This window comes from Phyllostomus hastatus, unplaced genomic scaffold (genome assembly GCF_019186645.2).
Source record: "Phyllostomus hastatus isolate PE091 unplaced genomic scaffold, TTU_PhHast_1.1 phas_scaffold_1066, whole genome shotgun sequence".
In the NCBI taxonomy this organism is placed as follows: domain Eukaryota; kingdom Metazoa; phylum Chordata; class Mammalia; order Chiroptera; family Phyllostomidae; genus Phyllostomus; species Phyllostomus hastatus.
The window spans coordinates 4,245,572-4,258,426 of record NW_025334004.1 but is presented as its reverse complement, the minus strand read 5'-3'; the positions used below and the strand labels follow the sequence as shown (position 1 = coordinate 4,258,426).

The 12,855-nt window shown below is 42.9% G+C and overlaps 1 protein-coding gene across 2 annotated transcripts in view; it reads left to right on the top strand.

The window, feature by feature from the left end:
• LOC123828665 (lysosomal acid lipase/cholesteryl ester hydrolase-like) overlaps positions 1–12,855 on the top strand; it is a 30,995-nt gene that overhangs the window by 2,919 nt on the left and 15,221 nt on the right. For both annotated transcript variants that reach the window (XM_045853729.1, XM_045853730.1), the window contains exons 2-5: positions 245–356; positions 1,303–1,420; positions 10,063–10,261; positions 11,352–11,461. In XM_045853729.1, coding sequence (XP_045709685.1) covers positions 246–356; positions 1,303–1,420; positions 10,063–10,261; positions 11,352–11,461 — 538 coding nt within the window. In that variant the 5' untranslated portion in view covers position 245. The remainder of the gene's footprint in view (positions 1–244; positions 357–1,302; positions 1,421–10,062; positions 10,262–11,351; positions 11,462–12,855) is intronic.

Genomic DNA, 12,855 nt, shown 5'->3' with positions numbered 1-12,855 from the left:
GTGCTGGGCTCCAAAGGTCACATAGTAACTGGGGGCAGCAGGTGGGGGTGGTGGGTCTCTTAGTAAAAGAATTCCTCCTTTTTGTGCTTCCAGATGTGATTGGAGTCATTTGTTTCATATTTGCCTTTCACCTAAGGTTTATTTGCCCTGAACCTGGTTCTGAACTCTTTATGGGAAATTAATCTACCAATGAAAATTATGTGCAGTAAAATTTGGACAAATAACAATGGACTGTTTTATACAGAATGAAAATGTGGCTTTTGGGTTTGGTGTTCTGTTTGGCCCTTGGGACCCTGCGTTCTGAGACATCCAGAGGGAAGACACCACCTGTGGATCCTGAAACAAATATGAATGTGGTAGGTCTCTCAAAGTCACCTGCTTTCCGAATGCATGTGACAAGTGTTAAGTATGTTCTTAAATTCAGGGTTACGTGGAGCCACACGCTCTCATCGCTTGATATCTCAGTGCTTTTCGAGTTCTCTGAAGCTTAGATTGAGTTTGCTAGACTCTCCTCACAGGTGGTGTGTATTTTACAGGTTGCATCTTACTGTGAAAACTACATGCTTCTTACTGAGCAATACATGATACTTATATAGATTTGTTTAATTCTTAAGTCTCACTAAATCTGTTTAAAGAACAATAAAAGAGTGTCAAAACTTTGCAAGAACATTACTACTGGGAGCTGCTTTCCAATACATTGAACAAGGATCGTGATTAGCAATGTCCAGGAAGCACAGTTCAATACAAAAATGAAAAGATCTGAAAAAACCATTTTGTTAGAACAGAGAAACAAAAACAATCCCTTCAGTAATTAAAACATTTCAAAGTTTTTAATCCTAAGTAAACCATAAAGTCTGGAAATACCTTGTTTAGGTGCAAAGTATCAGGGAAATAGAGATTACTTAAAGACCAGGATGGGGCCTTTTAAAATAAGAATGGTGGTAGATCAGGGTATTAGCTGACATACTTAGAAAAGAAAGAGAGTGTTTATTTGTGCCTGGGGGCCAGGATGGAAACAAAGAGGCCCACAGCTGTGGCAAAATTAGTCGTGGTTGGTGTAGAACATGCTGGGGTGACCATAGGTTTCACCAAACACTCAGGAATAGAACGCAGGGATGAAACACGTGGAGGATTTCCTCTGGTGATGGGAGTGTGACTAGACTTAGCAGACTGAAAGTTCAATTTCTTAAACAAAGCCTGGAAAATGTCATTAACATCATGTCCTCTTTGCCTGTGAATGTGGGAGATTTTGTCAGATTCTGTCCATAGACCTTCCACTATAATTATGTATTTTCTCCATAGAGTGAAATTATCTCCTACTGGGGGTTTCCTAGTGAGGAACACCTCGTGGAGACAGAAGATGGATACATTCTTTGCCTCCACCGAATTCCTCACGGGAGGAAGGACCATTCTGACAAAGGTAAGCGTGTTTTCTGTGTCAAGGCAGGAACTGGGCCATTTTTTATATCAGTAACTACATTAAGGAATTTCTAGAAAGATTACCTGAAATTGTTAAATATCAGAATAAGGATCTGATTCTTATTTAATCCTCTCCAGATGTAGCTTAATCTTGAACATTTTCTGTGTCTAGAAACTTTCTTTAATAAGTAAAGGTTGAGATTAAGGTAATTGGATAATTGTCTCTTCTTTAATTAAATTTTATATGAGCAGAAGTGCCTTCTTTGTCTCAATTCCTTCCCAAATTAGTAGTCAAAGCAAAGTTAAAAACCTCGTTAATGATCATTATCTGTTTTTTTCTTAATATCTGACTTGTCTATTTCCTTTTCCATAAATTCTAACTATAATAAGGCTTTTAATGATGTTTAAAATGGCCCTTGCTCTTTTTGAAATTTAATTTCTAATTCTTAAGATTTCTATAATTTACAGATACACATTATTAAGCTTCCCTTTTGTCAGCATATCACAGAAATGAATAGTGAGCTATAGTCAGGGCTTCTATATATAATTTGTGCTCAAACACACAAAACATATACGAGGTCTGTCCAGAAGATGTCTAGTCATGTCCTATGAAAAATAGAGACATTTACTGAAGAAGATACAAGAAACATTGTACATAGGACAATGACGCCTTAGTCCCCTTCAAAGCAGGCACCTTGGGACCTCACACAGTTCTCCCAATCTCCATCAGCAGCCCTGTTGTATTTTCCTTAATCTCAACAATGATCTGAAATCTCTTTCCTTTCAAAGGTGATTTTATTTTGGGGAAAATCCAGAAGTTATAGGGCGCCAAATGTGTGCTGGGATGTAGGGGGGCTGAGTCACCTGGCTGACTGGATGTTTCATCAGAAATCTCCGCACAAGACCTAATTCATAAGTGGGTGCGTTGTTGTGATGAAGCTGCCAATCACCAGTTGTCCATAGCTGTGGCTTTTTGAATCCCCTAAATAGTTTCTGCAGAGGAATGTTCAAGCTTAATGCAAAATTTGATGCAGTCATTTTGAACGCAACAGCCACACAGTACAAATGCTCGCTCAATGGCATCTACTGCCCCCACTATCTAGTACAGGGAAGTCATCATTGTTCACACATTTGCATTCCAGTCCACTCTTCTTGGCAGCCAGGTTGCATCAATGTCGTGCAAACCATTCTTGTTATATTGACAATGGCTGGACTTTTTCCAGACAAACCTCGTATTTCATTCCACAGTGATCATATGATGTTTCCTTTTTTTTTCTAAAGTAAACCCTGTATACTGATTTCAGATCCCATATAAAGAAAAATATGTCTTGATATTATTTCTCTTAAAAGTGGGTAATTGACTAAAATAATTAGCAATGTAAGTCATTGTTAAAAGATGCAGGGATACTCAGTAAGAGCAAGCTTAGAGACTGTGCCTCCTCTTTTTGTCTTATTGCCACCTCCAAGCTTCTCTGTCCATACAGCAATTAAAGCAAGTAGAGCCACAGGCCCTGTGTGTATGCATTGAGACCATTGCAGGGGAAGGTACTATGGCCCGGAATATGAAGAGAGTGAGCACGATTTTGGATTCATCCCCAGGGGGTAGGAAGAAAAGTTAGGAGACCTCAGTGCTAGGTCTGTGTCAGCCCCTAAGTGCTTGTGTGGTTTCACGTGTGTAGGCCTAGGGTTCTTCATCTGTAAAAATAGTTGATTGGCTGTTTCCCTTCCATCTTCATCACTCTCTGGTTCTATAGGCTATGTTCTACCTTCTTTTTGTTTTACTGGTATTTTGTTTTGTTTTGGCAGAGGTATGGGGCAGTGGATAACATTGGTCTTCAAAATGGGGAACAGAGAGTACCCTAAAATCTGGCCATAGCATTAGGTTCCCACCTTCTTCTCTTCTGCAAAGGCCTCAGTGGTGTTTATATAATACCTGTGGTGAGCTGGCTCCTAGGGGAGTTTCAGAGGAAATCTGGGACAAGAGACTCAGTGATCTAAAGGAACCTGTGGTTTTCCTGACCCTGCCTGGGGTTTCCTCTGACAGCTGGTTTGCATTTCGTGGTCCAAGGCAGAGGTACTTCATTGTCCTCACTCATAGTCAGGAGCAGTGTTGTCGGTGTTACTTTGGCTCATTCCAGCCAAGTAGACGAAGTCATAAAGTCCTTCACACAGAACTCATCACCTTCTCATTCATGCCACTTCCTCTCCTGACTTCCTCCTCTATTAATACCACCATCACCCTCCGCATGACCTCAGCTAGAGACTGCAGAATCACTCCTGACTCCCATCCACTCCTCCTTGAGTTCTTGTTAGCACTTCACTGGACGCCTGAGACAAACTCAGAGCCCAAAAGAGGCTTGAGCCACTTCCATTTTTAAGGCTTCCTGTGTATTAAAAAAAGAAAGAATATCAAAACAAGAATATGAAAATATTCAGTCTGCCTATCTTTTAAGAAATTAGTACTTTTAATACACACAGAAATAACACCAGACATCTATACTGTTTACAAATCTTTGCAAGATACAGTGAAACATGAGTCGTTTGTGGAGGACAAGGTGAAAACATTCCTCTTACCCTTTTCAAAGTGTTTTTTTCTCAGTGTTTTGGTTGCACTGAGGTGCTGCCACAAGCAGAGTTTGCAGCTGTGTGGTGAGCATCCTTCAGTCCTGTCTCAGTGGTCCTCTGGTTGCCTGTAGAGACTCATGTGGAGATTATTGGAGGCTTTATGATCACAGGGCTTAGCCACTGCTCCTCCACACACAGCAGCTGCTGTGTTTACTGCCAGTCTGGCAGTTTTCATTCATCTCGTGTAGTCCTGCAGGATTGACCTTCTCAGAGCCCGGGCATAACTGCCTGATCCTGCCAATCAGCATCTACAGGGGCCTGTGAAATGAAGATGTACACCTCCCCTTAATATCCTGTTCTGTCCTAGATGTTGTCCGTACTGTTCGCCCCCATTCTGCACAGCAGTAGGCCTTTGAAGTTCTGTGGAGATGATTCCCTGAGTTAGTGTGTACAGTCAGTGGCTGTGATGTCCATGGCGTCTGCCTCTGTAGGATGGGGTTGGACACCTATTCTGCAAGGTGTACGGGGAGTGCAGAGAACTATTGGTTGCCAGCTGTGTTTACCTGTTATCTAAGAAACATTTATCACTTATTGACTGTACAGATTTAAATTGGCACTGTAGACAAATTATTAATGCTGTAATTGAAGTTGCATTTGTTATGTTAATAAGTATTAGAGAACTACCTCCTGACACTCTCCAATCCAAATAACTCACTCTCATGAGTTATTTCCTTTTTGCTAAAGTCTCCCTGGATTTCGGCTGGTGAACACAACCTCTGGAATATTGCTCATCCTGCCTACTATCTTCTTTAAAAAACAATTTAATCTTTATTGTATTTTTTTCCCATTACCATTTAGTTCCCTTGTGCTCCCCTCACCCAGCAATCACCACCCTGTTGTCCATGCCCATGGGTCCTTTTCCCTTGTTGCTCTTCCCTCCACCTGCTAACCTCCCCACCCCAGCTGTCATCTCTTAAAAGATTCTTTTCATCCTTCCAAGCCCAGCGTAACTGCCAAGTCTCCCTGGTTGCTTAAGCAGGAAGGAGACACACACTTTCTCTGAACTCCCAGCAGCCTTGCCAACACCCTTCCTGAGGTGCTTTTCTTATTTTGGTTTGGGTTAACTTATTTCTTTGCTTCTTTCTGTGCATCATCCCTCCCTCAGTCTTTGAAGGCCGAGGCTTTGATGTCTTTGTCATCTTTGTGTCCCTCATGGGGACTAGCAGCACCATGTTTGTGGCATGGCCACCTGAGTGACAGTTATAGCAGGACAGTCTCCAGAGCTGGGGTACACAGCTGAATGCAGACAATGGCCCTCTCTCTAGTGAATTAAAAGACACCTGTGTGCACACAAATTTTGTTTGTATGTGTAGAGAGTTTATGGAACGAGCACACAATCCCCTTGCTTTCGAGAACCATTTTTATGTCTGGTCAAGAATACTTTCTCAGAAGCTCTCAGTGAGCTGTGAGGTAGGTGCATGCTGTTTCTCAGAGTTGAGCAAACTGCTCTGTGGAGTGCTGACCTATCCCTGCTTTGCACTAACTCTATAAAAGAATTGAAATTCAGAAGCTCATCATTTTTAGGGAAGTATCTCTGTTTTTATCTGCTCAGCCTTATTTCAGAAAGTCATGGGATGTTCGCACTAGCAGGGCATCAGAGTCCCACCTGGGCCAAGGATTTGGAGAGCTTTCATTGTTATCATGCTCTCCTGTGGATTCTGAGGTGAAGTCTTTGGGTTTGAGAACCTGTGTTCTAGATCAATACCCTTTTTTTACTGGGTGACACAGCCAAGGTTAAAAAGGAAAAGGGATTTGCTTGAGGGCAAAGGATGGTGGGCCAGCTAGTCTGAGTCAGTGTACTTTAAACTAGAGAATGTGGCCTTGTGTAGGAAGTATTGAGCAACTTAATCCCATGACAGACTACTTATCTCATTTGGCCAAAACAAAGAAATACATACAGGCCTTGGCTGAAGTACATAAAGAGCCACGAGGCAGACCTGCTCCTCGCCTAACTGGGATATAAACTGTCCAATAAAACAATCAGGAAGTAAAGCACCAATAGTATCTGAAAAGTTTTGTGTTTGGTGGCATTAGGGAATATGAATAAATGCCTTCAGTGTGCACAAACAAGCGTTTTGAGCTTTTCCTTGGCAAATACAAGGGGCTGCCCTTTGAGGGCTGAACAAGCTCCCTGTTAGATGACTCCACTTTGAACACGCCTATGGATGGGCTGCATCAAAAGAGCCACAGAAGTGTGGCAAGACTAAATATTTCCAGGTTCTGTCCCTGTGGTTCCTGATTCCCTGAATCAGAGCCAGGGCTGCGAATGTATATGCCTTCTGTCGCCCGAGGTGAGTTTGATTTGCAGCCAGTTTGAGGATGTAGTGCTTGGCTTGTTTACAATTGGCTAGAATAGTCGTAAACCCACCTCGTCTCTCCCAGCACTTTGTTTTCTAATGAATTGTTCTCTAGTAGCTAAAAGCAAGGGCTTTGGAACGTGGCTGGCTTGGGTTTCAATTGTGGCTCTCTGCGAGGTGAGTCTTCTAGGGCAGGTCACTTAATTTCTGTTTCCACGCACCAGTTACCTTCTCTTTAACACAGGATGGATCTTACCAGCTCTCTTGTAACAGTATAATTCATGTGAAATGAAGCCCAAGGCACGTAACTGTTAGCTGTTGTGACAAACACTAATGCTAATATCCACACATCAGCCAGGCACCAGTGCTTGCTAGGATTTATCTTAAGTAGTTGGGGCAGGTTCAGGAAGCCTCCCAGGCCCTGAAGCTTTCAGTGACCTAAAACCAAAAGGGGTGGTTGAGCCAGCCCTTGGACTTTGGGTTTGTGCAAGCCGAGGGCCTGCTTTGCTGGGTGCTGAGCTTCCCTGCATTGTTCGGTCCCTTGCATGACTGCAGAAAGGTGCAAAGTAGGGAGCAGGTCTGGCTTTGCATCACTCACTACAAAGGGGTGGGAATGCTTATGTACACTAAGCTAAGTCCTTGATGCCATTTTGTCTAGAGCCTGCCTTTGCAGAGGGGCGGCGGGAGGCGGGCTCTTATGCAACTCACAGTCCATCTTCTAGGAGATCCTAAAAGATTTTAGGTTATGGAGGCTCCTGCTAGACTAACAAGGAGCCAGGGCTCTCTCTCTTCTTTAGGCCGAGGAGACATAGCACCGCCTCGGAGTCCTGGTTCGGGATTGCTGGCTGTACAGCTGTGCACAGATTACTTGGCCACAATGTGCCTCAGAGTCATTAGATGAAAAATGGGGGTGAATACTGGTCCCCAACTGAGTCAGTTTCCTGTTGCTGCTGTCACCAAGCATCACAAATGTAGTGCCTGAAAGCTACACAAATTTATGATCCTGTAGTCCTCGAGGTCAGAGGCTGAAGGTCAAGGCATTGGCAGGACTCTGTTCCTTCTGGAGACTCTAAGAGAGATCTGTTTTCTTACCTTTTTCAGCACCTAGAAGCTGCCTGCATTCCTTGGCTTCGGGCCCCATCCTTTATCTTTAAAAGCCAGCAGTGTAGCATCTTTCTGTCTCTCTCTTACTCAGACCCTCCTGCCTGTGCTTCTGTTCTAATATTATTTTATTACAGTTGTATATTCAGTATTGTTTTTATGAGTCATTATTTCTTGCGCTTTACTGTGTATCAGCTGCGGTATTCTTCCCACTTTGAAAAGGACATCTACACTTCAGAGAGCTTGAGTAAATCCTACGAGGTTTCTTAACTAGTAAGAAACAGGGTGCATTTCACACCAACGCCTTGATCTTTGTGACCTCCTCCTTGTTCTTTTAGTTCTTCCTTGCATGTCAGCTGATTTCTCACACCATTTCAGAGCCTGACCAGTGGTGGCCTGACCAGGTAGAGAAGGCCAGTGTCTTGGGACGTAGGAGGAACTTCCCTGCCCACCCATCATCTTCCTCCCGTGTGTGCTTGTCATCTTCCTCTTGTGAGACTGTGGGCTCAGCAGATTCATTTTCGGAGCCTGACCAGTCCCCTCCACACTGCCACCCTCGTGAGGGCCTAATCAGGCGGGCAGTACTGAGTTGGGCCATCACAGGGTTGCCTGTTGTTGCTGGCTCTGTGGCTAACTATTTAGGTGACCATGAGAATGTTACTTGCCCTCTCTGGTCCAAGGTGCCTTTGGGACTTTCCTTCAGTCAGTTCCCAGCTCTCCCAGGGCTAGTATGGGAGAAACAAACCAATTGTAGGCACAGCTAGGGGAGGCAGCCCTGGCCCTGACACATCAGTTTGCTCTCAGACACACCAGGCCTCAGGTGCTGGAGTGCATGGGCCAGGCTGGTCCTTGGGAGAATTGCCTGAGCAGCCAAGTTGAGTAGCATGTCCCTGTCCCCATTCTCTATCTCCTCTGCCTAGCAGAGATTGCTTTCTTCCAAGCATGCAGTTCAGCTCCCTCCAAGACAGCATCCCCTTCACAGGCTGTCATTCTCTGAGGGGTAGAGTGACTTTCTGGACGGTGTAGAATGACTCCTCTCCAGCTAACGTCCTTTCCTATGCCAGCACGTTTCCGATCATGGACCTGGCACCAGGTCTCCCTGACTTCCTGTCCCAACTCCCACACTTACTGTCTCTCGGTTCATAGTGGTCAAATTACTTTTTTCTTAGCCACAGTTCCCTGTCTGCTAAATGGGAATAGTGCCAGCTTCACAGGATTTTCACCACAGCACCTTAGAACTTACAAGCACACGATAATATCTCAGTGTTATTCCAGTCAGCTTTTCTCAGCAAAGAAGGTGCAAAGAAATCTGATTTAGAGAAATAATTTGTCAATTCACTTCCCATCTGACTATCCAGTGAGTCTTCTCATTTTTCTTGGACATTTTAGACTTCTCATTTGCATACATCATGGCTGCATAGCTGTAGTGCAGAGTAGTCCCTAATTTTGTACTTTTCCTCTTCTTACCCCTTTAAGCTCTGCTGGAAGCTTCTCTCTCTGTGCTGCCGCAGTCCTTGTCATGGCCCCGGTCCGATGGCCGTGAAGTATTTGACCGCTCAACCATCAGCTTATTTCTGGGGTTTCACTGTTATAAAGGATGGGCGGAAGGCAAAGGGAGTTCTTATTTATTTTGACCTATGTGTCAGTCACTCCACCATACAGTTAATTATTTATTTTTCCTAACATTTATGGAACTGAGACTGAGACTGGTTAAGTGACTGAATAATGTAAGCTAATGTTTCTTGAAGTCTTACTGTGTGTCAGACACTTTTCTAAGCATGTTTCATATAATATCTCATATCTCATTACTCCCTGTAAGGGGCACATTACATTTCCATTCTGCCTGGGGATGACATAAATTTCCGGGGATGTTGAAATACTGTGCCCAAGAGGGCACATCAGAACTAGGCAAGGACAGATTTGAACCCAGGAGTGTCTGACTCTGAAACTCATGGTCAATATAATGTTGGCTCCGTGAGGATGAGGCTTTTCTTTTATTTTTTCTCATTTGCCGCTATTCCCTGCTGTGTCTGCAGCACACAGCCGAGGTGCTGGGCATGTAGCTGGTGCTCAATAGATGTTTGTTTAATGAATCACTGAATGTTCTTAACACAATGTAAGCAGCTGGAGGTCAGGTTTCTTTTACTCCCAGGTTTGTTTTTTCTACTGTATCATTGTCTCAGGTATGGGTGAGTAGAAGATACATTTACATATAAATATATATTTGTGTGTATACATATGAATACATGTGTATAGATACTTATGAATTTGTGTGAGAGAGATATTTTTTCCCTTTTGGTTTATTTTGTTAGGATGCATTCTGAGAAATTGATTGGAGAAAAATACAGAAACATTTCATAAGTTCTTAAAAATATATTAAAAATTTTTAAATGATTAAGTCAGTGTGTCTTGTTACTAGATGTGCAAAAATAGTCTGGTTTCACTGTTACCTTGCTAGCACTGTTTAAAAAAAATTCTTTGGTAATGTTATATATGAGTACACTGCCACCTCAATATTTTAACTCATCCCTCTTTCACTATTTGCTTTGGGGTCATTTACTCATTACCTGTTTGTTTTGAAGATAGGTGCTACTTGCTCCTAAACATGTGTGTGTTTCAGGTCCCAAGCCAGTGGTGTTCCTGCAGCATGGCTTGCTGGCAGATTCAAGTAACTGGGTCACAAACCTGCCCAACAGCAGCCTGGGCTTCATTCTGGCAGACGCTGGTTTTGACGTGTGGATGGGGAACAGCCGGGGAAACACCTGGTCTCGGAAACACAAGACGCTTTCTGTTCTTCAGGCTGAGTATTGGGCCTTCAGGTATCTTTGAATTGGTCATGGTAGGCTCCAGTCCCTTAGTGCTCTCAACAGACACACGGGTGCAGATAGGTGGGTAACTCAGGGTCATGGGAGAGGAGACTGATGGATCATGAAAGATTGGAAACCTTTTTAGGGATTTAATAAATAGCAGTGAGGTAAATTTTAAGTAAATGACTACACTGAGATTTAGATTCAATCAGAAATGTTTTAGGTATTTTGGCATTGCTGGTGGTGTGGGAGCTGCTGAGTGAATTATGTCCCATAACCTTCTTCCTTCCTTTATCAACACACATTCCAAATGCTCACTATTCTGTACCCGGAAGATTTCCTCTCCTCCCCTTTGCTTCTGGCTCTACCGATGAATCACTGTGTGACATCAGGCCTGTCACATAAGCCATCTGTGTCTGAGTTTTCTTCATGTACAGTGGGGATAATGAATACCTATCTCATCAGGTTATTGGGGGGTTAAAAGAGGCGATCCAGGCAAAGAGCCTGGCACTCCATCATGAGTGGTGGCAGCAATGGGCGCGTCACTCTCCCGATGACAGAAATGCTCTCTGGCAAACCAGGTCAGGGCTCTGTCATGATACCAGGTGCGGAGAAGGCCAGGCTGTGGATCCTCCAGTCTTGCTTTGCAGGTGTAAAGCAGAGCCCACCTAGGGCCACGAAATGCATGACCAAGAGCCTTTGCCAATGACATGTATGACAACTGTTTGTAATAGTGAAAAATTGGAAACTACCAAATGCCCATTAGCAAGGAATGGGCAAAATAAGTGTGGTATGTTAGCACAATGAACAACCTATAACTACGTGCGGCAGTTTGGATGTAACCTAATATAGAAGAATACATACTGTTCGATCCAATTTATAGAAAAGTTCAGAAATGGGTAGAACTCATTTACAGTTTAAGTCCCGTTTGGAAGGGGCCCCGGGGCTTTTGCAGTCCTGGGAATTCTCTTTCCTGCACTCAGTGGCGGCTCACGCAGCTGTGTTCGGTCTGTGATAAGGGGTCACACTGCCTGCTTCCTATGTGTGTGCTGCTGTATTTGCTGCAACATCTCAATGAAAGAGTTCCGTTTTTGGGTTGCAGTTTCGATGAGATGGCCATCTATGACTTACCAGCTTCCATTAACTACATTCTGAACAAAACCAGCCAAAAGCAAGTGTATTATGTGGGTCATTCCCAAGGCACCACGATAGGTATGTATGAAATAAAGATTGGAAGTCGATGTAGTGTTTTGTCACAGTTTGCATTTGTTCTGAAAAGTAAAATATAAAATATGTTAGCTCAAATGTGTGTTTAATAATAATAATAATAGTATTATTGTTATTATTATTTCATACCAAGGAGAAGTAATGATTAGGGCAAAGCCTAAGAATTTTGGTAGTACTTGTCTTCTCTGGAAATTCAGGCTTTAACATGAATGGATAGACATGTTTTGTGGTTCTCTTGAATGTAAAGGAATTAATGTAAGCCACAGCCTGTTATGTATTTTTCTCATTAAGCAATATGGGGATGTGAGAGGGTAGAAAACAAGAAGTTTTGTAAGTGCAGAGGCTTTTAAAAAGAAAACAAGAAAGTACACTAACTTTTAACATTAAGTGGAGTGAAACTAACTACAAAGATGCCATGTTACACTTTTATAATACATAGTTTTTAAAAGTCATATGCATTTTTATTTGTGATATTATAAAAGTAATGTGTGTTCATTTTTAAAAAATGGGAAATTAGCAAAGTTTAAAGAAAATAAAAATTGCCCATAATTCTACAAGTGTTCCTCTGATTAGGGATTAGGAGACTGTCCTGTAACTTAAAGCACTCCCCGTTTTAGTATTTAAAGATTTTATTTATTTTTAGAGAGGGGGCCTGGAGGTCGAAAGAGAGGGAGAGAAACATCAATGTGAGAGAGAAACATCTATCAGTTGCCTCTTCTGCACACCCCTCCTGGGGATGGAGCCCGCAACTGAGGCGTCTGCCCTGACTGGGAATCAAACCAGTGACCTTTGGCTTTCCAGAACAACTCCGAACCAACTGAGCCACACTGGTCAGGGCTGAGTGTGTACTGTAACCAATAGCTTTGTGTTCATATCACATGGTCTCATTAGAACACATCCTTAGAAAGAGAATTAGTCTATGGAAGATATGAATGCTTTCAAGTGTCTTGATATATATTGGTTAAATGGCCTCACCCTCACTACCAAGCAAACACTCTTTGCCAGTTTGAGAGGCCACAAACAAAAATTAATGTGCACACCTTTTGCCTTTATTATTCATTAAGTTAAGCATTACTCTTCATTTATATTTCTTCTTCCATGACTTGTCTACTAAATGTCCTTTGCCTCACTGCTTTCTGTAGTAATATTCTGGAGCCAAGTTTAAGGCCAGCAGTAACCTGAGAGGAAGCTAAGAGATACTTTAATGCTAGGGCACTCTAAATGCATAACTCTTTTCTGAGTTGTTGGTGGTTGATTTGAATGCCTCTATAAATTGGTCTTGGGGATTGTGGGAGGGTCAGTGGTGGATGGGGGTGGTGGGGCCCCAGCTGTTATGAATACAGCATTTCCTTAGCTTGGTTTACATTCTTAGAGGAACA